This window comes from Verticillium dahliae, genomic scaffold (assembly GCF_000150675.1).
Source record: "Verticillium dahliae VdLs.17 supercont1.13 genomic scaffold, whole genome shotgun sequence".
NCBI lineage: Eukaryota > Fungi > Ascomycota > Sordariomycetes > Glomerellales > Plectosphaerellaceae > Verticillium > Verticillium dahliae.
The window spans coordinates 371,255-395,812 of NW_009276944.1; the positions used below are offsets into that span (position 1 = coordinate 371,255).

At 57.9% G+C, this 24,558-nt stretch overlaps 8 protein-coding genes across 8 annotated transcripts; 4 read left to right on the forward strand and 4 right to left on the reverse strand.

Moving 5' to 3' along the window:
• Positions 1–224: 224 nt before the first annotated feature.
• On the forward strand, positions 225–2,075 carry VDAG_06072 (mannosyl-oligosaccharide 1,2-alpha-mannosidase IC; the record flags this gene model as incomplete). The annotated part of the gene is made up of 1 exon (XM_009659086.1): positions 225–2,075. The coding sequence occupies one exon, from the start codon at positions 225–227 to the stop codon at positions 2,073–2,075; it is 1,851 nt and encodes a 616-aa protein (XP_009657381.1).
• Positions 2,076–2,433: 358 nt separating this feature from the next.
• On the reverse strand, positions 2,434–3,213 carry VDAG_06073 (septum formation protein Maf; the record flags this gene model as incomplete). The annotated part of the gene is made up of 1 exon (XM_009659087.1): positions 2,434–3,213. The coding sequence occupies one exon, from the start codon at positions 3,211–3,213 to the stop codon at positions 2,434–2,436; it is 780 nt and encodes a 259-aa protein (XP_009657382.1).
• Positions 3,214–3,760: 547 nt separating this feature from the next.
• VDAG_06074 (helix-loop-helix DNA-binding domain-containing protein) lies at positions 3,761–4,226 on the forward strand (the record flags this gene model as incomplete). The annotated part of the gene is made up of 2 exons (XM_009659088.1): positions 3,761–3,884; positions 4,006–4,226. 2 exons carry the CDS (start codon positions 3,761–3,763, stop codon positions 4,224–4,226), a joined length of 345 nt encoding a protein of 114 aa, XP_009657383.1.
• Positions 4,227–4,462: 236 nt separating this feature from the next.
• On the reverse strand, positions 4,463–6,004 carry VDAG_06075 (threonyl-tRNA synthetase; the record flags this gene model as incomplete). The annotated part of the gene is made up of 1 exon (XM_009659089.1): positions 4,463–6,004. The coding sequence occupies one exon, from the start codon at positions 6,002–6,004 to the stop codon at positions 4,463–4,465; it is 1,542 nt and encodes a 513-aa protein (XP_009657384.1).
• Positions 6,005–6,920: 916 nt separating this feature from the next.
• On the forward strand, positions 6,921–8,159 carry VDAG_06076 (uncharacterized protein; the record flags this gene model as incomplete). Its single annotated transcript, XM_009659090.1, has 1 exon — positions 6,921–8,159. The coding sequence occupies one exon, from the start codon at positions 6,921–6,923 to the stop codon at positions 8,157–8,159; it is 1,239 nt and encodes a 412-aa protein (XP_009657385.1).
• Positions 8,160–17,211: 9,052 nt separating this feature from the next.
• On the forward strand, positions 17,212–19,110 carry VDAG_06077 (methyltransferase; the record flags this gene model as incomplete). The annotated part of the gene is made up of 8 exons (XM_009659091.1): positions 17,212–17,225; positions 17,298–17,385; positions 17,447–17,589; positions 17,647–17,718; positions 17,775–17,915; positions 17,972–18,391; positions 18,698–18,877; positions 19,032–19,110. The coding sequence occupies 8 exons, from the start codon at positions 17,212–17,214 to the stop codon at positions 19,108–19,110; spliced, it is 1,137 nt and encodes a 378-aa protein (XP_009657386.1).
• Positions 19,111–22,431: 3,321 nt separating this feature from the next.
• Positions 22,432–23,189, reverse strand: VDAG_06078 (ATP synthase subunit g; the record flags this gene model as incomplete). Its single annotated transcript, XM_009659092.1, has 2 exons — positions 22,432–22,714; positions 22,828–23,189. 2 exons carry the CDS (start codon positions 23,187–23,189, stop codon positions 22,432–22,434), a joined length of 645 nt encoding a protein of 214 aa, XP_009657387.1.
• Positions 23,190–23,914: 725 nt separating this feature from the next.
• VDAG_06079 (sorbitol dehydrogenase) lies at positions 23,915–24,547 on the reverse strand (the record flags this gene model as incomplete). Its single annotated transcript, XM_009659093.1, has 1 exon — positions 23,915–24,547. The coding sequence occupies one exon, from the start codon at positions 24,545–24,547 to the stop codon at positions 23,915–23,917; it is 633 nt and encodes a 210-aa protein (XP_009657388.1).
• Positions 24,548–24,558: the final 11 nt, after the last annotated feature.

Here is a 24,558-nt window from a genome sequence, read left to right on the forward strand (position 1 = left end):
TTCGTCTTGGGCGTTTCACTGGAAACCTCTACCTGTTCAACGACCCCTCGCGACGCGTTCCGCCGCAAAATGACCCTGTGATGCCTGCCCAGTCGCTGAGCAGTCGTCGCGCAGGGGCAGAGGACGATCGTACAAAATGGCCCCTCTCCGCGCCTTCACATGGTGCAGACGAATCCCACCAGGCTGGCTCTCTGTTGTGCATTCATACCCCCCTTCGCTTCATCATGGTTGCCAGAATCACTGTTCGGTACCAGACGACGTCCTTCAGGCTAGTCCTGGGACTGGTTGCTTTTGTCATTGTTTCTCTGATGTATCTTCAAGATGACGACATGCTACTGCCGAAGCAGTTTGTCCAAGTCACGACTCGCCCTACTACCTCGTCGTACAACTGGGCCAAGCATCCCCAGAAATATCTCACGCGCGAGGGCAAAATGTCGCGACTGCCAACCGGGAAACCTTTGGCGTTGCCCAAGGTTCAACACGACTTTGAAGCTGAGCGATCCAGAGACCTCAAGAGGGCAAGACATCTGTCTGTCTTCTCGTCACCACAGAACTTTGAGCGCCAGCAGGCCATCAAGAACGCCTTCAAGAAGACCTGGACCAGCTACAAGCGGCATGCATGGGGCTACGACGAGTTGAAGCCCATTTCGTTGGATGGCGTGGACAAGTTCAACGGCTGGGGTGCTACCATCGTCGACTCACTCGACACCTTGTGGATGATGGGCATGTACGACGAGTTCAACGATGCTGTCGAGTTTGTGGCCGCCCTCGACTGGAACAACTCTACCCAGCTGCACTGCAACCTCTTCGAGACGAACATTCGGTATCTCGGAGGCCTCATTGCAGCGTTTGACCTCAGCCAGGAGAGGGTGCTTCTCGAAAAGGCTATCGAGCTTGGTGATATGCTGTACGCCGCTTTCGACACGCCGGATCGCTTTCCCCCGTTCATCTTTAGCTTTGAGAACCTTCGCGCTGGTCGGATCATACCAGACGCCTTCCAGAGCGCCGCTGCCATTGGCAGTTTGTCTCTGGAGTTCACCCGCCTCGCGCAGCTGACCAGCGACAACAAGTACTTTGACGCCATTGACAGGATCAAGCGTGCCTTTGCGGGGATCCAGAACTCGACGCTGCTGCCGGGGCTCTGGCCCAACGTTGTCAGCCTCCGCGACGGCTTCCAGGCCCCGAACAACGTGTTCCGCCTCGGCGCCGACGGCGACTCCCTGTACGAGTACCTCCCTAAGATGTACGCCCTTCTCGGCGGTCGCGACCCCGTGTACGCGGACATGTACGCCCACGCCGCGTCCACCACGCGCGACCACCTCCTCTTCCGCCCCATGACCCCCGACAGCGACGACATTCTCCTCCTCGGCAGCGCCATCGTCGACCAACTCACATCGACGGTCGCGCACGTTGCGGAGATGGAGCATCTCACGTGTTTCGCCGGCGGCATGTTCGCCCTCGCCGGCCGGCTCTTGGAACGACCGGACGACGTCGACGTCGGCGCCAAGCTGGCGCGCGGCTGCGCCTGGGCCTACGCCTCCACCGACAGCGGCGTCATGCCGGAAAAGTCGCAGATGCTGCGTTGCCCGGGCCTCGAGCCCTGCGCCTGGGACAAGGAGCGCTGGCTCTCGCTCAGCGACACGGCGACCCTCACGGCCATGGCCGCCGGCGGCGGCGACGGCGGCGGCGACGGCGACGGCGATACCGCGACCAAGAGACCGGCGCCGCGGGGCCACTGGCGCGTCGACGACCCGCGGTACCTCTTGCGTCCCGAGGCCGTCGAGAGCCTGTTTGTGCTGTACCGGGTCACGGGCGAGGCGGAGCTGCAGGACATGGCGTGGGACATGTGGCGGGCGATCGAGAAGGCGACGGCGACGGACGGGGCGTTTGCGGCGCTCAGGGACGTGACGGCCGAGGCGCCGGAGCAGGTGGACGAGATGGAGAGCTTCTTCCTCGCGGAGACGCTCAAGTATTTCTACCTCATCTTTTCGGATCCCACTTTTATGAGCTTGGATGACTGGGTGTTCAACACGGAGGCGCATCCTTTCAAGAGGCCGGGGACAGCGTGGGTGTAGGTCGACGTGGGAAGCGTGGGTTTGAGGACGACATGGGAAATGCGGGCATGAGGAAGGTGCCTGTGGAGGGTGGATGTAATGTTATGAGGGGCGAGCAGTGCGGCTCTGGAGGTTGGGGAGAGAGCAGGGTGCCGGCACCACGGAATGATGATACCCAGAAGCAGAGCACGTTGAGAATCGAAACTTTGCCACGCATTTGTCCATGGGCATGCGTTCCCTGTGCATGCCCACGGGCATAATCCAACAGAGCGTACCGGATTCGAGTTGGTCATTCATTGTCTTGCTGGAAAGAAATGTCTACATGTCCCTAGATTGCCTTTTTTTGTCTTTCTCCTGCCGTGGTCTGCATCCACAGCCGCTACAGCTGGACGTCCTCGTCGCTCACGTCGGCCTCCTCCTCGACGTTCTGCTTGAAAATGACGCGCTCGGCGAGGGCCAGGGCGCGGCGCACAGGCAGGCCAACGACATTGTCGACGCCGCCGTCGATGCGGTCGACGAGCAGGATGCCGCCCATGCCCTGCAGGGCGTAGCCGCCGGCCTTGTCGGCGCCCTCGCGGGTCTTGACGTAGGCGTCGACGACGTCGTCGGGCAGGCCGTCGCCCTCCTGGACGAAGAAGACCTTGGTCTCCTCGGTGTGGGCGGCAATCTCGTAGCCCGGGTGGGCGGCGTCCTCGCGCGGGGCGATGGCGACGACCGAGGTCAGGACGCGGTGGACGACCGTGTCGCGCAGGTGCTGCAGCATGCGCAGGTGGTCGGCCTCGGAGCGGGGCTTCTCGAGGATGCGGCCGTCGCGCGTGACGATGATGGTGTCGGCGGCGAGGACGAGGTCGGGGTCGGGGATGGAGGCGAGCGAGGTGCGCAGGGCCGTCTCGTAGACGTCGAGGGCCTTTTGGCGGGCGGTCGCGGCGACGTATTCGTGGGGGCCGTGGGACTTTTTGTCAATGTTCTCGGGCAGGGAGGAGGGCGTGATCTCGAGGTTTGTGAGGCCGACCTGGGCGAGGAGGGCCTTGCGGCGCGGCGAGGCCGAGGCGAGGATGACGCGCTTGGACTTGAGGTGGTCGATGATGGGGAGCTTGAGGGGGGGCAGCGGCGTGCCGGCGGGACGGGGTTTGGGAGGGTCGGGGGCCTTTTCGGCCATTTTGGCGGGGTCGGAGTTGGTTGAGGGCAGCGATGTGGGTGAGCTGGGGTTGTCAATGGATCTGGATCGGACGAGAAGGCTTACGCTGCGTGGTATCGTCTTTTGGGTAGGAGGCAAGATGGTAGGTTCTGGTTCTTGGAGTTGAGGTTGCACCAGTGACGTTGCCACCAAGGTCCTAGGTAGGTAGGTACCCAAGGCACTGTAAGTGATGCACCTGCAGGCCTGTTCTAGTGATCAGGGACCCAGGCCTGCAGGCACCAGCACCAGCACCAGCACCGCACCAAGACCCCGAGACCCCGCCAAACCCACCCTTATCTAATCACCGCAGAAGCCCCTAAACAGACTCAGGGGCTAAGGCAGCCTGCAGCACCTCACCCCCTGAAGCAAAGGCTGCAGGGATTCGAGTCGTCACGCCTCGATTGCCCATCCCAATTCCCAATCCGATTCCCAAGTCTCGAGCCCCAGACTCTTCCTCTTCCTCTTCCTCCCCAAACCCCACGACGGCCCTTTGTTTCCCGCCCCGACATGTGAACGGAGAGACTGCACCATGGCCTCCCCCGCCAAACAGGCCGAATCCCCCGCCGCTGCCGCTGCCGGCGACGCCAACGCCGACGGCGACGACAAGCCGCGCCTGACGGAGGCCGAGAAGAAGCAGAACCACATTGCCTCTGGTGAGTCTGACATGTGACGCTCCTCGGCCCTGCGTCTCTCGTTGCGACAACCGCCACCACGGGGACCCCCCCCCCCTCCCCTCCTCTGGGCGCATCATAGTATTCCTGCATGGCATCGCAGAAACTGACACGCCGCCAGAACAGAAACGCCGACAGGCCATCCGCGAGGGCTTCGACCGCCTGACCGAACTCGTGCCCGGCCTCGAGGGCCAGGGTCGCTCCGAGGGCCTCGTGCTGCAGCGGACGGTGCGGTACATGCGCGAGCAGCTCGAGGCGAGGCGCGCCCTCGTGCGCAAGGTCGAGGCTGCTGGGGGCACTGTCGACGACGCTGACCGGCGATAGCGTCGTGCCGTGCTGTGTAGGGTGGAGGAACATGATACATGATGAAGAGGGAAAACAGGACAGACGCAGGCGCATTGATTCTGACGAGACGGAGATTGGGTGGCTCCGATGTGTTTTCTGTTTATTTAATTTTTTTAATTCCTTCTTGGAAAGACCATGTGCTGCGTCCCATGATACAATGCATCCATCACATCTATCCTACATGGTGACCGTACACACGTGCGCGTCTGCACACACTACTGGTACTTGTCGACCAGTTGCTTCATCCGGCGCAGCAGATCCGTCGGCGTCAGGTCCTCCCTGCTGCGCGTGGCCGCGTCGCGGCTGTTGAGCGTGACCGTCCCCTGCTCGACGTTCTGCTTGCCCACGACGAGAATCATGCCGTACGCCTTGGCCCGCGCCTCGGCGAGCTTCTCGCCAAGGGGCCTCGTGCTGACGTCCACGTCGACCGTGAACCCCGTCGGGTGCGGCTGCGAGAGCCCGGCGTCGGCACCGCCCTCGTCCTCGACCCCCAGCAGCGTCCTCTGCACCTGGGCCGCCCAGTCGACGACGGGGTCCGTGTCGTTGAGCGTCAGGATGGCCGCCTGCCGCGGGTTCAGCCAGAAGGGCCACCTGCCGTTGTACTCCTCAATCAGCAGCGCCATGAGGCGCTCGACGGACCCGAGGATGGCGCGGTGGATGAGCACGGGCGTCACGGGCCCGTACGTCTCGCGCAGCGCCGGGTCGGCGTCCGCGAGCGGCACGCCGCGGGCCTCGAGCGCCGGCGCCGGCGCGCTGTACTCGAGCCCGAAGCGCTGCGGCAGCTGAAAGTCGAGCTGGATCGTGCCGGCCTGGTGCGTCTTGCCGTGCGAGTCGCGCAGCATGACGTCAATCTTGGGCCCGTAGAACGCGCCGTCGCCCGCCTTGACCGTGTACGCGAGGCCCGCCTGCTCGAGGGCGCCGCGCAGCTGCGCCTCGGCCCGCGCCCACTCGGCGTCCGTGCCGATGTAGTGGTCCGCCGGCCGCGTCGACAGCGCAAACGCGTAGCCGTCGCCGAGGCCCAGCGCGCCGTAGACGCTCTTCATAAAGGCGAGCGTCCGGAACACCTCGGGCTGGATCTGCACCGGCCGGCAGAAGACGTGGCCGTCGTCCTGGTGGAAGCGCCGCACGCGCGTCAGCCCGCTGAGCGCCCCCGAGACCTCGTTGCGGTGGAGCGGCGAAAAGTCGGCGTAGCGGATCGGCAGGTCGCGGTAGCTGCGCGCCTTGGACGCGAAGATGAGGCAGTGGCCCGGGCAGTTCATTGGCTTGAGGCCGTAGTCGTCGTCTTCGCCCTCGGCGAGCCGGCTGCTGCCGTCGTTCGTCGCTGTCGGCGGCTCGCGGTCGCCGCAGCAGCTCGTCGCTTCGAGCTGGCGGGCGCGACTCGTCACGGTGTACATGTCGTCGGCGTAATTCTGCAGGTGGCCCGACACCTCCCACAGAGACTTCTTGTAGATGTTGGGCGTGATGACCTCCTCAAAGCCATAGCTGACGTATTGCCGGCGGAGAAAGTCGACGAGGCGGTTGAAGATTCGCGCGCCGTTGGGTAGGAAGATGGGCGATCCGGGGCTGTAGACGGACGTCATGAACAGCTCCTGCTGTGCGCCCACCTTTCGGTGGTCAGGCAACTCGGGCCTGTCATTTCGACGAGGTGTCGCCTTGGCTGAGGAAAATCGTGATGGCTTGGCGAAGGCGGTCCTGGGGATTTGATGGGGTCGATGGAAACAGCGCAGAGCCTGTCGTGCGAGCCGTGATGGGAGCATCACGTTGGTCTTTGCCAATGGCAAGTCATTGTCAGAATGTGTGGCAGAGGAGCTGGAAACCATCCAGCAGGTGCCTCTCGCAAAATGTATACAGGGATCGAGCAAGCTCTTTTCTCAAAGAGGACTAGTGACTTGGCCAGGTACCGGCCTTCGGCCTTCGGTCTTCGGTGAGGCCCGGTAAGTCCTGGTGAGACCCGGTGAAAGCACTCCTTGCAGCCCCTCAATTCCTCTGCCTTTTTGGAGGAACTATCGATAAGCCAGTTCACTGACTAATCCTTTGCGACGGCCGCCATAGGCCGTTCTTCTGTCGCTCGGTCTCCAGTCCAGGCAACTTCACCTCAACACCAACTTCGCCATCGTCACGCGCCTGGTCGCCGCAGAATCTCAACCCTTAGTCACGGGGCTCGACAATTGCGATTTTCTGCAAAGCGCCAGTGCAAGAGAACAGTTTCTCGTTTGCCATACACAATAGATATTCCCGCCTTTGGCGCGCCTTCCCTCGTCCCCCACGAGTCGCTCACTTACCGTCTGAGATCGCCACCGTTTCCCCACTAAAGAGATCCTGCCCTGCGGTACCTCACGTCACAGTGTGGACTGTTCCGTTGACCCAAGTCTACGAACATCCAGCTACTTATTAGTACGTCTTAGCTACAGCAGTGGCTTTGACTTTCAGTCTGCTGACAAGGTACGCAGAGGCCGGCCGTCCAAGCCCCATGCAGACAAAGACCTTCCGTTCACTTCGAACCTGACCGCAACCCCACCGCTGCCTTTGTCCCTGCGGCACCACCTGAAGCGAATTGACGGCATACACCTCCGAGCGACCTCAAAGACAGAGAAACAGCAGTACACCGACCGCGACCCACCTTGGATCGCTAGACCGACCTTCACCGACATTGACGCCGTTTGAATCGCCATCATGTCGAACAACGTCGTTGGTAATGTCTACCAACAGGTCATTGAGGAAGTCATTAGTGCCTCGCGCGTCGATTTCGAGGAAGGCGGTGTTGAGGATGGCGTTCTCGAGGAGCTGAAGCGCGGCTGGCAGCAGAAGCTCTCGCAGCTCGAGGTTGCCAGCTTCCCTTGGGATCCCAAGCCGGACCCTCCCCAGCCCGCTGCCTCCGCGCAGCCTCCTACGGCAGCCGCGCAGGCTTCATCACAACAGCAGCAGCAAGGGCCGGCAATGCAGCAGCAGCAACAGCCGCAACACATGTACCAGCAACAACAGCAGCAGCACGCTCAGGCGCAGTACGCGCAGGCCACCATGAACCCCGCGCCCAACGCTGTCGGCATCTCTCTGCCCACGGGCGGACCCGTCAACCACGACCCGAACGTCAAGAATGAGCCGTATATCAAGCAGGAACCCGGAAGTCAGACAGGGGCCCCGAACATGCACGCCGCTGGCGGTCTCGCCCAGGCGCGAGCCATGCAGCACATCAGCAACCGCTATGGAAACGATGCCTCGAGCGCCATCAACGCCGGCGCACAGCAAGCTCCGGCACCCGCACTGCCTCAGATGCAACAGAACCAGGCCAGGCCCGGCCAGCCACAGCAGCAGCAGCAACAACAACAACAACAACAACAACAACCACAATATGCCCTTCCTGGTCAGCAGCAACAGGGCTTCAAGAATTCGCAAACAGACGGCGCCGGTGACGAGGACGAAGACGAGGCGGACGATTACGACGAGGTCCAGGGCATTTTGATGCAGCGTGACAAGGCGGGTACTCTCCATGAGCTTGGCCGAGTGGAGATCGACGGGCTCCTGCACCAGCAATTCCTTTCCAAGGCCAAGGCCATGGAGGGCGGCGGCCTCATGCTGCCTCTCAAGGAAACGTCCAAGTCCTCCTCGGCCGTCACTGCGTCGAGAAAGGGCAAGGAGCGTGCGGGCGGCGTTGCGCAGTATGACGGCGAAGACGACGAAGACGGCCCTGAGATTGCCGACGAGGACGCCATCAACTCCGATCTTGACGACTCGGATGATGAAAAGGACGATGACGAGGTCGACGACGAGGGTCTGGGCCACATCATGCTCTGCATGTATGACAAGGTCCAGCGCGTCAAGAACAAGTGGAAGTGCGTGCTCAAGGACGGCGTTCTTACGGTGAACGGCAAGGAGTACGTATTCCACAAGGCCACGGGAGAGTACGAGTGGTAGTTGGCTGGAATCAATCTGTGCGGGCTCTTTTTTACGCAACAGCTGGACACGGCGCAGCCGTCTAGCAGACGATGTCGATCGTGCCTTTTTTTCTCTTTCTTTCGAACTGCTCTCGTACTCGACGAGCTTCAGTTCGGGCTAGTTCGCCGCATTGGAGAGAGAGAGGGAGAGGGATAGATGGTTGCGCTCACAACCTTGAGTCGCAACCCCTTTTCTTATGGGGTTCTTCGCGCGCGTACGGGATGTATTATGACGGGGAAGCAGCGCCCCGGCGAGGGCTCAGTCAGAAAGAAACCAGCGATCCCTCAATTTGGGAGCAGCAGCGAGAGAAGAGAGGTTGGCTCTCTATAATAGAACCGCCTTGGCTACGTTCCATGTGGCTTGCATCCGTGCCTGTGAATGTTACCTCGTCTCACTACCAGCAGCTGGCCATGTGCAGCAAGTTTCTAGTGAATGTAGTTTAGCCCGTTGTACTGTCCTCCTGAATATGCAAGAATCTTCCGCTTTGGACGTTTGTCCTAGCTCGAAATTGAGTGATCGGACGTGTTCATGCCTCGTGAGACTTTCGATCTCCATGCACAGGGCGGGTTTTCTCACCCGAACTATTGCTGCAAAGAGGCGAACGAAGATGTCGGCGCAGCGTTCATCGTGACAGTAACCACGCACCATAAGGATCGCCGACGCCATACCTTCCAGTCGCGGACGGCCAACCTCGTGGTGTCATGATGGATGTCGCTCTCCAGAGGTCTCATGTTCAGCCGAGCGCCAATGTCATCATGGATGTCTCGTCGCGACGTAGACTCTAAGCCATGCCGGCCCGACGATCCCCGTAGCCAGCTACCTATGCGAAAAGCAATCTGAGCAGGTCAATGACGACGACGAAAACGTCGAACAGCCCCCCCCCGTTCACCGGTCCAGGCGCGGCCATTCGAGAAGCAAACCACCCCCGCCAATGCAAACACGCGCCGACCACGAGCGTATCGCCCTCGAAACAAGGGCCCGCTGCCCCGCGTCTCAAAGGCCTGGCATGGTAGGCGTCCCTCGTCACCCTGGCCACGAGAGCCGTGCCGGCCGAACAGAATCACCTGCTCTGGGGGATCGCGAGCTTTGCGAGGCGTCGTTCCATGCCAAACCGGACTTGCCTCCTGGCAGAGGAACGCGCATCTACCGTTGCCGCCGCCGCCGAGCCTACCACCCCCAAATCTCCCCTCTACGCTCATCATTGCGCCGCCCCTCCACCCTTGCGCGCCCCCGCCCCCCCTCGGCGAGACGCCCAATCTCCGGCCCACTCCAGCGGATATTTCCCACGGCCTGGCGCTTGTAGCACAGCGTTGCAGCGCGCCGGCCCTCATCTCCTTCATCCTTCTCGAACAGTGGAAACAAGAAACGAAACGTGCCGAGACATGACGGCTCATGCCATGGAAGTCCGCTTGCCGTGGAATCAAGTTGGATTGATGTAACGATACGCGCTCGCCGTGCCACCCTTGGCTGCATCGCGCGCGCTACCCATCCATCGGACGATGCATTGTGTGGCAGCCAAAACGGCGCCGCATCGAATGCGGCGCATGCAGTATTTCGTCACGTTTTACAATCTAGACCTGGGCGTCAGTAATGAAGTGATCGAAAAAAAAAAAGCTCCAACGATTGAATTCAAGTCACCCTCTGAATGTGCAAGGCTGCAAGAGAAGGCAGATGGGTCCACAAGGAGTGAAGCTGTTCAGTCAGAGGACACTCGCATGGACGCAGGCATCCCCGCTTCAACGGGCGATTAGTTATGGACAAGACATCTGCCGGTTCTCGAGAGATTCGGCAACGCTTGAGTCGACCGAGGCGGCCAACACTTTAGGCTGTTTAGTCGTGGCCAGTATAATGTGGCCAGGGCTGGCCGCGATGCTGGTTCGCGGGCCAACTCTTGCAGCGTCCGACTGGTTACCAGCCAGATGGTAACGAGATATCGAACAAGTCAGTGTATGTACTAACAAGGGTTCACTTGATTCAAGAATGCAGACGGAGCTGCGTCCCACATTATTCTGTGTACGAACTGGTGGTCTTCATACGCAAGGGGTCGAACTCTCATCTTGTTTTGGTGAATGGCACCTTGACGATGTGATTGTTACCTAACATGCCACCCTGGACATGGCTTCTTCATGCATTCGGTGCAAAGGACCCATCGTCCCAGAGAATTAGAGCACCGAGTTAGCAGACTTGTGGAGGGTACTCATTCTATGCTATTCAACCTGAGTTCACAGTCACCAACCATGAGTCTCTCACGCGGTCCCGCGCTGTGACTCGCGAGAACGACTGAGGTACGCGAGCACCTACTCAGGGGGTGGATAGTAGTGCATATTGCGCTTGAATAGTGTGCCAGGACACGCGCAATCGAAATGTGACCGGCTTTGGCGGCTCCCGACCCAGCAGTCTGGTTCTGGAGTTGCGAGATTAAAAAGCAAAGAAAAAAAAAAAAGCTCGGGGTTCGTCTGCACGCCGCATGCGTGATCAGTCGGAGATTTCCCTGCTTACGCCCCTCTCGTTTGGCAGACCAAAGTTCCTGCATCGTAATCAAAGCGAGACGGATGGACAGATGAAGTTCGGAAATCCGACCACTCGACCCTTGCGTCGCAACGAAAGTAGGATGCAGACAAGCTCCCGGGCCGAGGCTGGGGATGACTCGTCACATCCCCAGTCGGACGGCTATGCTGACCTGTGATAGGCAAGTTGCCGTGACTGCTGCCATGTCCGGGGATTGAGATCGCCCAAAAGACCAGGCGGCCGTTGTTGGATGCCACGCGCCCTGCCAATGAGCTGCTTGAGGGCGATGCATCGGACACGAGGCGGACTGGCGCAAACAGGGGTTCGCCACATTTGTGTCTGCAGTGTCGCAAACGGCAGACACTACGCCATCGATACCACTCCACGCAGACGCCAGGCGACGAAGCGATAGAAGATATACGTGCAGTATGGATGATCGACTCCCATTCCATTGACCTAGACCGTTTCGAGCCTGACGCTACATGATTGACTGCTATGCAGTTGGTCTGGCGGCTCTTCAGTCGTCCGTCTGAGAGGGGTCGATGGACGGACGGATCGTACCAGACGGGAGAACACCACTGTCGCAGAAAGTTGATAAAGTTCGGGCTACACTTTTACCTACCTGGAGTGGAAGTAGAGCCGAGCATTAGCTTGCCGTCGTTTGTGTTATGATGTGCAATGGCTGAATGACAGGTTGCACGACTGTTGGCGGGTGGAATGGGCCCACCTGTCCGGCGGCTGCTGGAGGTCTGACGGGCTGAAGGTGCAACAAGGTGTATCGTTGCTCTGGGTCTGGGATCATGAGTGGCACGAATTGCTGAGCCGAGGGCTAGACAAGGTAAGCGAGGGCACTATGTAATGTACAGAGCAACGACCAACAGGCATGAGACGAAGGTAGGATCAAGAGTCTCACTGACAAATAGGACCGAGAGAATCCATTCATGTGACACAGATGCGTTTATGGCGGTCACGTTTCCCGCCTCGACGGAGGAAACCACCAAATGGCGTTGACAGGTATCTACCCTGACGCCTGGTCAGACTCGTGGTCTTACTCGACTGCCTGACAAGGTTGCTGATGACCCAGCAAGCCCAGCTTGCGAAACCTGTGCAGATGCCTGGGGGCTTTCGCTCCGCTATTTGGTCGACCTAGTAAGGTACTCCAAGCCACTTGTTGGTGATTTGATGGTACGCCGGGGTCCGTTCCAAACTGTCGGGTCCGTAGCTCTTCAGGGTTCAAGGGTATAGTGCGACTATCATCTGAGGGTGGACAGGGCACAGCTCTGTCGGTGACAGGGCACAGCTCCGTCAGTTACCCAAGCCACTGTACCCACCAGCGGGCCAATCTCTTCATCTCGCGAAACGCGGTACGCTCACTGGCAAGGAGCTTCAGACCTGGTATTGCACATCGCAGAGCCAAGGAGCGAGGGATCGTACGCAACGATGGTTTCCACACACCAGTCTCAACTGTCCACATCCTTGAAGACGACCATGCCGATGTCTCGAGATCAGCGAAATGAGGCGTCATCTAACCGTTGCAATCTAGGTAAGGGTAGGGAGATTTGTGCTTTCAGCCCTCGAAACGCCACTCATTGCGAAGCGGTGTAGTTTGCCTCGCTGAGTTGGTTGGCGGGCGGCTACCTTGATCCCCAGCAGGCGGCCTTGGTCAGTTACGAACTCTTGTTTGGAGCATGAGCCCCTCAGAATATGGCTTCCTGCGTACTCAAAGCAGCGTGAAAAGAAGCCATTGTGTGTGTCGCCAAACACATCCTTTCCGAATCACGAAGGCGTGGAAAAAGCCTGGCGCCCCAACGCCACGGCGGAGGCACAGACGCCAAGGGTTTCCATGGCATGCAATCCAACTGGGCTGTGGTTGGCAGCGAGAGGAGACCGCGGCCATGGGACTAGAAATCCTCGTCGGGATGATCGCTGAAAACGGGACTCCTGTTGATCCTTGTGACCGAAATGTCTTTGTGTAAAGAGATCCAGCGTCGTGCACCGATGCGAAGAGCAGCCACGAGACTGCCCAGTGCGACAATAGCAGTGCTTGAAAGACGGTCGAGGCCAGTGGGAACAAAGCCCTTGTATTCATGCACCCATATCTGCCGCCGTTTAAGGTCGATGGCTGCTGGCAGTAGGAGCATACTGGCGAGCCCTTTGTTCTGCCCACTTGTCCAATCCGTTTTGGCGTTCTTTTGGTTTCGACGTCTGCTTTGCCCTCTCAAACAATTTCTCCGCGGCTCTGAACGAGGTAACCTCCTAGATTGATTCCAATGCGTAAGAAAGGCCCACACTGTACGTTGTGAAAGGCATGTCGATGACGAGGACTCCCGCGGAGAAGGAAATTTGTCGAACTGCAGCCTGGTGGACAGATCCTCTGGGTAACTCATTAGCCCGTCCCAAGCTACTGGGCCCGACAAAAGCGGCGAGATCAACCCCTCCACCCATCCACCCCCGCCTCCTTCTGTCGACTGTGAACCCGTGGCGCTGGACGTGAAGTGGATTGATTTCGCTTGAGTTACTGTCTCCAGAAGTCATGGGCCAGCATCAATACGGTGCAAAGGATAACTCTGTCGCCACGCCCTACAAGGCTTGGCTGGCTTGCTTCTTGTAGCGGCCACGCACACGGATCAGATTTCAAGCATGTGAAGGGCAAAGCGAGGCAGGTGACTTGATGATGATAATGATGATGATGACGCGTTGGCTGGCTAGGTAAGGTAGGTACCTACCTGAGGTAGGTGCATGAAGGGGGGACAACCCCCTTTCTCGCGGCAGGCAGGCACCAGCCTGGGTATAGCAACCACAATTGGAGCTCACACCCTCTCGTCGAGCGAGGTATCCGAAGGAAGGAAGGAAGGAAGCATGGGAAAAATTGGGGATATCCCCGCTATTCTGGGTCGAACCTACTAGATTTTGGACCAACAGCTCAGCTTGACAGGCCCTGCCTTTCCTCTCTCTCTCTCTCTCTCTCTCTCTCTCTCTCTCTCTCTCTCTCTCTCTCTCGGCACCAGACACGCCCTAACGTTGTTTTGGAGGACGTACGGTGCCGAATTAGGTAGCTCCGGGACCCAACTAAAAGCTCATCAGCTTCATGCTACCTACATGTGTTCTCCCAGATCCGCGTCCCACCAAGGAGGCTGACATGACCAGAACCTTGGATGTTTCACCACTCGCGCCCACAACAGGGCACCCACAAGGAGCTAGAGAGAGGCAAGGAGAGTGATGACAGGGGATCAAAGAGACGGTCCTCCTTCTGCCTCGGTACCTAGGTAGGTAGGCAGATACCCAGGTGTCTACCTGGTGCCTGGCTGTCTGTAGGGCGGCTGCCCTGGCTAGGGATTCGGTTAGGCGTTGTGCGTGGAAGGCACAACTAGCTCCGACAGGGGACCCGGGAGCATTGAAGAGAACAGGCAGGGACAGGGAAAGGCATGCCGGGCAGGAGCGCGAAAGCGTGCAGGTTCAGGGGGTGCGGGTTGCGAGTGGGTGCGGGAGTCCTCCCAAAATTGCCCAGCGAAGACCGGACGGGCACTAAAACTCATCGTCCGTTGAGTGGGAAGTACATCTGACTGGCTGGCATGTTCCTTGTCTGGATCCACTTAAACGCTGGCTGAGCCGGGCCGTCCGTCGCCTTCCATGTTTCTGGGAAAGAGCCAGGGCTAGGAGAGATGCCTGGCAAGACACACTGGACACCTTACGCTATTTGCCTGTTGGTCCTGACTGCCAACGGTATCAACGACACCGTGAGGTGAAGTATCCTGAGGAAGGACAGACCCCGAGGACCAAATAAACAGAAGGATCTACCTAGCATGGGGATGCTCCTATCTCAGGCAGCTGATCTGCTCCCCGCACCTACCTAGGTACCTACCTACCTCATGTGGACACCGCAGGAAGTCGAGCTGCTTTCTCATTGCCCTCCCCAACAACCTCTCTTCACTGGACTTCAATCAATCTCGACATGACAATATCATCCCTCAGCATCCACAGCAACATTCACTACCACGTTTACGTCCACATGCGGCCGAATACATTGCTGTGGATGATCTCTAGACCAGCAAAACATCGTTGTTGGCCTGGCGCGCCTGGAATTCCCCAGTCAAGTCAGAGGCGCCAGACGTCTTTGCCTGTCCAGCCAGGTCCGTGTTCATAGTGCACTAAGATTGACGCCCGCCGTATGGACTTCATTGGACGAGGCCCAGACAACAGAAACACAGACCACCCGGCCCTGAACATGGAGCATGGAACATGGAGGGGTGGGCCTCCCCTTGTGCCCTACTAGACGTTACGTCGCCGCCGACGCCGCCAGGCCATGGGATGGCATGTCGGAGGAGGAGATGGGTAGAAAACAGAGGCAGTCAGGGAAACCATCCTAGTCTCATCAAGGTGTAGGCTAACGCAGGTCATCCGCAGTGGCAGGCGCAGATCCAGGCGCAGGCACCAACGTCAACAAGCGGCGGCTGCGGCAGACAAAGCGACACGGACACCACCTTGACTAGCCTGCTTCCACCCCCACTCTTTGCGTCCGTCCATCTTCTGGTCCCGAATCTGGCATCGCAATTATCGCGGGCAGGGAACCAGGGGGAAAACCCACAAATCTGAGCCTACTTTACCATACCTCGCTCGCCTGCTTCGCCCTAAGTGTGGGCAATTCCGTCCCTCCTCAAGTCCCGTCGCCCGGCTTTTGAATCTGCTCAGTTCTACTCTACTTCGACTAAAGTTCGGTGCCGTATCCTAAGGTAATTACTTAACGCTGCCATATCCCCCCCCCTGGACGATCGAGCCGATAGCCATTGCCTGCCTTGCCCACCCCCGTTCCCCGTTCCCGTTCCCGTGCCCAACGCCGAGTCTCGAATCGAGTCTCGAGTCAGGCCTGCCGCAGGTCACTTCGCCTTCCGTCACCAACGCCAGCGCCTGCACAATCTCCAATTCTTGCTCCACGCCCGACCTTGCTTCAGCAAAATTCCGACACTACACTCAGCCGCCAAAGCCTCCAATTGATCGACACAGGCCCAGATAGTCTACGCCTCAAACCCGCAGCCTCGCTCCTCGCACTGGATCATTCACTTTTGAGTCCGACTTGGGCTTCTCAGCATTGCGACACCGTCTGGTCATTCCTCGAAGATTGACCTCCATTTGTTTGCCTCGGAACGGCTCACTCTAGATTGCTTGAGCCACAGTCAAGTAGCATTCGAATCAACCTTCGCCTGTGCCTCTCACTTTTTACGACATTGCTTCGACGCCTCGAATGGCCGTTTGGGCGGGCCAGAAAGGGACGTGAACTCCGTCGTCACCCGCGAGCGAGATATTCCAAATCTGTCAGGTAGGTGTGCCTGTCAAGCTGCTCCTCTGTGGCATGGCTTCGATATCGTCCGCGCAGCACCATTGTCCTATGCCGTCACAGTCCTTCGTCGTTCTCACTCCACCCCCCTCTCGTCTCCTAGCACACCCACTCGCTGGTCGATTGGTTTTTTTTCCCGCCTCACATGCACGGCGCAGCACATCATGCCCCTAGTTGGCTCTGCTCTGGAGAACTTGGACAAGTCAGCCAGTCGCCCAAGCAGTCGTCACGCTCCACGCAGGTGCAGCAGGTACTGGCTTTCGGGCCAACAACGTTGCGCTCGTCTGCTGTTCACAGCTCTCTGTCAGCGCCTCAGTAGGCAGGCAGATGTGCAGAGATACACGGACCGCGACGGTTCGTCCTGTCCTGTCCTGGATATGGCTCCACGCCTCAAGTTGTTGGCCACTTTGGCGGGCTGCCTACCGACTTTGTCGTAGTCACCCTGTACGGTGTCGTGTCATATCTTGTCCCGCAACAACACATCGCAAAGGAAGAGACAGATCCCCGTCCTCACTGGGCGTTCGTGTGTGAGGTTGGGACATGGTACAAGGCCTAACTGTCACTGGGATACAAATCAGTCAAGTTACTCTGCCCGGCCCTCTGCAAAACACACACGCTCATCCTTGCGTCCCCATGTTGTTTCCTGTTGGTTGTCTCGATTCGTTCACTCTTTTATTCTCCTGTTTGCCTGGCCTGGTCGTCATGCCTCCGTCTACAAGGACCGTCGTCCGCCCCATAAAAAGGTCCTGTGCTCGTCCTCAGAGGAGTGTGTTCTACCGACATGCTTTGTCTGCAGCCTGCCAACCGCCACCACCACTACCTCGCTTCTCTTACAAAACATACTTGATACGCTCCCTCTTCACCCGGACGCCTCTGTCATTCTCCTAGAAAGAAGGCAGCTTGTTTCTGTCTGTTCCTTGATTTTGACTCGTTGCTTGGTCTGGAGTAGTCAGGCTGACCTATTCGGAAGGTATCCCATCCTACAACCACCGACGCTTATAATCAGAGCATTGCCGCACTGCCTGAGTACCCGGACTCGACCAATTAAGGCCCTTGATCTCGCTTCTTGCATCTGCATACCACCACAGAGCTCACCTATCACCACATCGGAGTCTCGGTTATCCAGGCACCACACCACCCACCCCCCACTGCTGGCTTAACAACAATCGCGCGTTTCGCGTGTCAGCTATCATGTCTATCAACGGGTATGGCTCTCCCCCCGCCGCGCCCCCTGACTCAGAATGTAGTTATCTTGCTAACTAATCGTCGGTCATCAGCAGAAATGCAGGATCGCAAGGTTATCGGGAAAATGGACGTGTTTATGGAGAGTTTCGTCCTGGACGTTATTTATTCCCCATCGATGAGGTGAGTCAACTTGCAAACTGGAGTTATTCGGACGTCTTGCTGAAGTCACTCATGTGCATAGGAAGAAAAAGACAGGTTTGACGTCCTTCACCGAGTTGTGTCGTTGGCTCGGCAGAATAAGCACTTCGACAACGAGGTTCCGGACCGCGCCCGAGTTCTCGATCTCGGCACGGGCACTGGCATATGGGCAATCGATGTTTCCGAGTAAGACACTGCTTGTGTGTATTTCAAGGTGACTATATCCACTGACGACACATGCAGCGCCCTCTGGAAGGGACCTGAGAACCACGGTCTCGTACATGGACTAGATCTTGCTTATATACAGCCCGCCGAGTGAGTTCGGACAACTTGCTGCAATGGCTGAAATCTCACTGGCTGACACACTCCAGCGTACCATCTACAGTGTCTTTTATGCAGGCAGATGTAGAAGAACCCTGGCCGCTGCGCGAGAATGATTACGACATGATACATATTCAGCTTTTGAAGGGTGGGATTCGGGATTGGACGGATCTCTACCGGAAGATTTTCAGGTAAGCACTGATTCGCAACCAAGGACTACTCGATCATCTGCTAAAGCACCGATCAGGCATCTGAAACCTGGAGGCTATCTGGAACATGTAGAGATCGACTGGACGTTCCGGTCTGACGACAACACACTCACCTCCGACACAGCTCTGGTGGCTTGGAGCGAAGCTGTGCATCGGGCGTTACGGACCTTTGGCACGCCACTGGACATCAATGACAGAATCAAAGGTGACCTCCAAGCGCTTGGTTTCACGGACGTAACCGAGACAATTGTCAAGCTCCCGATCAACCCCTGGGCCGACAATAAGCATGACCAAGAGTTGGGTCGATGGTTCAATCTTGCAGCCACTCATGCCGTCAACGCCATGAGCCTAGCACCACTCACCCGGGTTGAGGGTTGGCCCGTCGAACAAGTACAGAGTCTCGGAAGCGAGGTGAAGAAGAACCTCTGCAAACTAAGCATCCATGCATACTGCAGACTGTAAGTGGCCCCCTATGCAGTTACCCGCCGAGAAGGCGCAGACACGCTAATAGTCGAGCGCAGACATGTATGGACAGCAAAGAAACCGAGCCAATGATGAGGGCGAAGGAGCTTGGCCCAATTACCGATCCTCGGCATGTGTTGTATTTCCACCTTTCTCGGACAGCTCAAAAGCTTTCAGTCGACGGAGGGGAAGAGGCTTCATGGCATCCCGCGCTCGAAAACGCGTCGCGAGCAAGTGTTGGTGACCCTGTCGTTACCCTCCCGTCATTATAACACGTTGTCGATACTGGTGCTGGTGACCAGAAACCGCACTACAGACCAGACGCCCCTAAACTGGACGAAAGCACAACATCGATTGGGTCATCGAGCCTTTTCCAGCCTCTGTATACTACCACTATCATCACCGCCTTTGCCATATATCATCACTTTATTCACCAATATCTCATCGTCCTTAGAATACATCCTGGTAGCCTTCGCTTCGAGGTGCGCTCTAGAAAGCGAGGGGGCGCCCTACACAGCGAGGTCATCCTCCCTTTTGGCTGCGACAACATTTGCTGCGTTCTGAAGCATACCGCATGAAGCCCTCCTATCAATTTTCGGACGGCATGGAAAATTCAATATCTGTCTGGTTTACTAGGCCAGCTTGGGGCTCGACATTGGCCAGCGAGTTCGCTATAGTGAAGAATCTCACTGTCCAACGCAACCGCGGCCTCTAAGGATCATCTGATCTCTTGACTAGACCCCACAGGATGTGGTTGCCCGCTTTGGTTCGGGAAGTTTGCCAAGCCTCAAGCTCGTCCCGGGTAGTGGCCGTAGGCCGCCTAGCCTGGCACCCGCAGTTGATGCAGCGTGCAGAATAGCGCGGTACCTGCCACCAAAATGAAACGTCGGTCGCAGGCATGCCTTGCACCTTGTGTGACTGGCGCATAGGAGCTGCCTTGGATTATTGGTTTCATTGTTTTTTAGTTCTCGCGTTCAGGCAGACCATCAGAGTCCTGCTCCTTCTTCTGTAGGCCGCAAAGCGTCATGTCATGTCCAGATCTCCAGAGGCTATTTCTGCTACCTACATTATGGTTCGGGAATGGGAAATCTCTCGGTGCAATGATATGTGTGCATTTGTAAATATCGATATTTTCCACTTATCGGTTGGGGACACTTGGAAAGCATGGAGGCGATTGGATGCCTGAAAGCAGTAGATTTTGGCATGGGTATAAAAAATCAAGTAGAGTTTGCATGCGTTGCTGCCGTATGCACAGTGAGCTTTCTCAATACCAATTTTGGCGCTCAATGACCGTTTCAATCGACAGCTACTTTTTTACAACTCGCGTTCGGTCATTATCAGATGGTACCCGTCATTCCGGCAGTCTAACCATGTCTTTAGGCCCGGATACTGATCGTATGAAAGCTTCCGGCTTCCTCAAGCTTCCCGCTCCCCTCAGCCCTGCCAGATGGTCTTGCCTCTTGTTTTACTTCACGTATTTCCCACCATTGCATTGCCTCTTTCACCATCTGACTTGAGTAGCCGACTGGAGAGTATCAGGTCGCTTGTTGAAATGTCTTGCCATGGATGATATTACCTCGGCCATGCACCCTCGTCCTGTACTTGAACAATCGGCCAAGCAAACCTGCCAGCGTTGCTTTGACGTGTACTTGTCGTTGTACTTCCTGTCCAGGTCCCCTGTGCTTTCATGTATAGGGGTTGCTTACGAGAATGGCTCCCTCGTCACCCTGCACGACGGCGGGCCAGAGAGGCGGCTTCGCTCGCACACGCCTTGTCACACCTTCTGAACATCAGACCCAGGCTCCCCCTCCTCCTGTGCCGTCCCCGGGTATCCCAATGTTTTGCTGCATGGGAACCAGGTCGAGGTGTGTGGCTGGCTATCGTGTGCTACCTGTCCGCTTGGTTCACGAACATGACGCAGGCAGTTATTTTGCTGGCATTGTTGGGCGCAGGGCATGCGCTGTCCCCGGTTTGCCCGGCTGATACTGTGTTACCGGTACCGGTGTCCCGTTGGCGGGTCACGGAACGGTGATTGGAATGTGAGGTATCTGCCATCTCTCTGTTGCGTTGCCCCCTTGTTGGTTAGGGGCCGGCGCACGGCATCGTTGTCCCTTTTCTCCTTAGGGGCGGACAGGTTAGGGGTTTGGTTTGCCGTGGCGGTTCCTTCGTGGATTTTTGCCTCCCTTTGGAGGGAAGGGACTATTCTCGTGTGACCACCGCTGCTGCTGGTGGCGAAACATGGCTTGCAGGCCTTCGATGAACCCGCGGTCTTTGGCTTCTGTTACCGGCTAACCCCCCCCTGCTCTCGAAATCTAGGCCACATCCCTGACATGACTTAGGTCGCGATGGTTGGTATCGCCAACCCGGCAAGACGGATCGTGTTATCCCGTCTAGCTCGTGGACTGGACACGCCTTCGACCGGTGGGTAGGCGACGCTCTCCCGGCAGGGGAGGATGCATGTCCAGCTGGCACTGCATGGGCAAAGGAGCGCTATAAGACCGTGTGACCTCTTGAATATCGGTGCTAGCGCCAACAATCCGTGACTTTCGCGTGTTGTTGTTCATCGGGCTTTGTCAAGAAAGAGGGCGGTGAGGTCAAAGTTCATGGGGGATGTGGATGGAAAGGACGTTGGTGATAGACGGCGTAGTCGGGCATGATGGACCAGTGATTCAGGGGTCTGTAGGCCGCTCGGTGGAACTGTGTGTTTGGTACCCATCGATCGACGGCGGTGACGATGACGATGTAGATGTTTGTGTGTGTGTGTGTGGAGCTGGCCGGATCGCGGTGTGTTGTTGTTTTGTGTTTTTGCGTGGCACGAGGGAAAGGGGGCCGCTTGATGGCGGCCATACGGGGGCCTCGGGCGGCCTGCTTAGGGTACCTGACATTGTTCTTGATCAACTTGGTAGGATGAGCTGGAAGGGGCCCGGAATGGAGAAGTTGGCGCCTGATTGAATTGCTGATCTTGTTGGTTGTTGAGAAATGTTGGGTGGCTTATCGTGTATGGGCTTGTGTGTCAGACTTGATCGATGATCGTGACACGCACCGTCAGCCGAGTGCGAGATGCCCGTCTTGAGGATCGATACGACATGTGCAGCCTCTTGCGTCTCTTGCTATGGACCAGAGAAGCATCAATTCGCAATGATGCACATCTGTGATGTTTGCTGTGTGGATAAGTTGAAGAGACCAAGCAGGCCTCGCTTTGGTCAGTCTTGATCGCAGTCAATCCAAGCCTCCAGCTGCGTGTGCAAGACACACGGACAGGCAATTGAGGGGAGGGTCCTGGGCGTTACATGAGCAGATCCTCACATATCTACTTTGTGACTGCTTGCTGAAGCTTCATATAGGATGTGTAGCAAGTAGCTCATGAAGCAACGCATCATAGGACACTTAGTACTTACCTCTGAGCGTCATTAGGTCGCCTTGCAGATATGTAGAGGACATGACTCATGTCGGAGTGAAGACATGCCATGAGACACACCGGATGGCATGCACCATGCTTCGACGAAAAGAAGGCCGATAAAGTCACGACGGCCCTGTCGTTAAACCACCACTCTCAGCACGTATAGTCGCCATTCGGATTCGGCAATTCACAGCAATGCGCAGGCAAATCCTTTCAACGAGTTCTTCCCATTCTCCCCGCCGTAGGCAGAGCAGACAGCAGCCGAGCTGCGTCCAGGTGGTGGTGTACAGGGTCTACAAAAGAAAAAAACCGATGATCATGGGATCCAACCGAGGAGCGAATCTGTCTCCCTCGGTCTATCCCTCTCCCTCCTCGCGCTCATTGTTCCTGACCCGACATACGACGACAGGATCTCCGGGTGAGCCCCCATCGCCCTTGACGGAGATGAAAACCGAGGATGCTGGATCTGCCATCCATTATGGCCGTCTATTCGAAGCTTCCGTGTATTCTTTTCCGTCGAGCTCGCTTCGCTCCCTTCTCTTCTATGTCACGCCCGCGACCCCCAGTTCGCGAGACTGTGTCTTGCCGATTGCAAAATAAAGGACTTTCCCTCGCCCATCGCTAGCAGGTATGCGCTTAGTGGTGAGCGGCACCAGTCTCGCCGTGGTAGCCGACGAGCTTGAAGCGGCCGATCATCTCGCCAATGGTGAAGAAGCCGAGGCACTCGGCGGCGACGACACCGACGGTGACAAGCGTCGCCGTGTTGATGCCGCGGAGGCGCTGGGCAGCAGCAGCGGGCTGCTGGGCCGCGGACTGAGCAGCGGACTGGGCGGTCTGGGAGGCGGAGCTGAAGAGGGCGCCGGGGTTCTTGGCGGACTGGAGAGCGTTCTGGGCGTAGGACTGGAAGGTGGCGATGGGACTGGCAAGGAGTTCATTGTCAGGTTCTTTGTTCGTGTTCATGCTTTGGCTCATGACCTTGTGGGCATGTGCTGGTCTTGCAAGCCATCAGGGAGCAAACGCGCTGAAACTTACGGAGGAGCCATCTTCTGGCCGCGGAAGACAATCTTGGAGACCTCGAGGCCGACTTTGGAGTAGTAGACGACAAAGGGGACCTGCTTCTCGACAAAGGCGATGACACGGCCGGTGCGACCGCCGACCTTGCCGAGGGCGTTGGCGACGCCCTTGGCAGCGCCGGCGATGGCGGGGCCGGCAGAGCTGGAGACGCGGCTCAGACCCTCAGAGGCCTTGGACTGGATGTTCGAGGCCTGCTTCTTGGCGGCGTCGGCGGCCTTTTGGGTGGTGGACGACTCGAAGCGGGCGGCGATGCGCGAAGGGAGGCGGGTGTTCCTCAGGGCGGCGGACCGCAGGACGGGACGGGCGGCGACGGCAGACATTGTGATGGTAGGCGGCAGAAGAAGGATTTCAACCGAGGGCAAGGGATCGAAAGGGCTTTCGTAACTGGATGAACGTTCGAAGGCGCGTTGGTCGGTGAAGGGGGCTCGGCGGAGTGTCGCTGGCGGCCAATTGATGGAGATGGGCGTGGAGGTTGAGGTCGGGGGTGGTGAGGTGACGAGACGGGGCGAGCGAGGATTGGAAAAAAAGAGCTCGGAAGATTTCGCTTCAGGTTGTTCCATTGCGAACCGGGCAAGTGGACCTCTCGCTCTCTCCTTCTCTGTCTGGTGAGTGGCTGGCACTGTGGCTCGGGCCGCTAACTGATTGGGGGAGCTCGGCACAGCCAATGACAGGGTGCCAATTCAGTGTTGGCAAGAAGGGGCCCAAGCTCCTTCCACGAAGTCAATGGCAGGAAGGAATAGACAGGCGCGCAGTTTCCTTTGCCCCTGCCGTCTTCACAAGCTTCTGCTTCTCTCTGCAAGGTCGCAAGAAGCTTCTCTCAACAAGGTCACAATGGCACACCGCGTGCATCGTCACTATGAGACATCAACTAGTCCATCTCACGAGATTCATCATGATACAAGGTACAGAAGAATGTGGTATTCGACACCAGGAAAGCCAGTCATGCCGTCGTCACAGTCACCACCACTCTAACACTTTCGCCACCCAACACCCCGATGCTAATCAGTTGCCTCCTTGCTGAAGTGTCATTCTCTCCCACCATCAATCACTCCAGGCTCTGGATCTGCACCTTGATGGCGCCCGTCTTGGGGTCCTTGGCCGTGTCGAATGCCTTGAGCGCATCCTCGAGGTTGAACCTGTGCGTGACCAGCTTGGTGAGGTCGATGACGCCGCTCTCGACGAGACGGATGGCGCGCGGCCACGTGTTGCAGTACCTGTACTGCAGCTGAATGTCAATCTCCTTGACGCTCGCGCGCATAAAGGGAATGTTGATCTCGTTCTTGCCGACACCAATGATGAAGACCTTGCCGCCAAACTTGCACGCCCAGATGGCCGCGGCGATGCTGCTCTCGACGCCCGTGCACTCGAGCGCAATGGCCGGCTCGACGCCGCCAAACGCCTGGACAATGGCCTTGGCCGAGTCCTCGGGCGTCGCGCGCTCGACCTTGTGCGTGATGACCGAGGGGCAGAGCTCCTTGGCGAAAGCGAGGCGACCCTCGTCAATGTCGGTGATGACGAGCGGCGTGGCGCCCGCGGCGCGGCAGCAAAGGAGCGTGATGAGGCCGATGGGACCGGCGCCGCAGATGAGGACGGGGTCGCCGAGGCGAACGCCAGCACGCTGCATGCCGGCGAGGGCGACGCTCAGGGGCTCAAGCATGGCGCCGTTCTCGTACGACATGTCGCCGATCT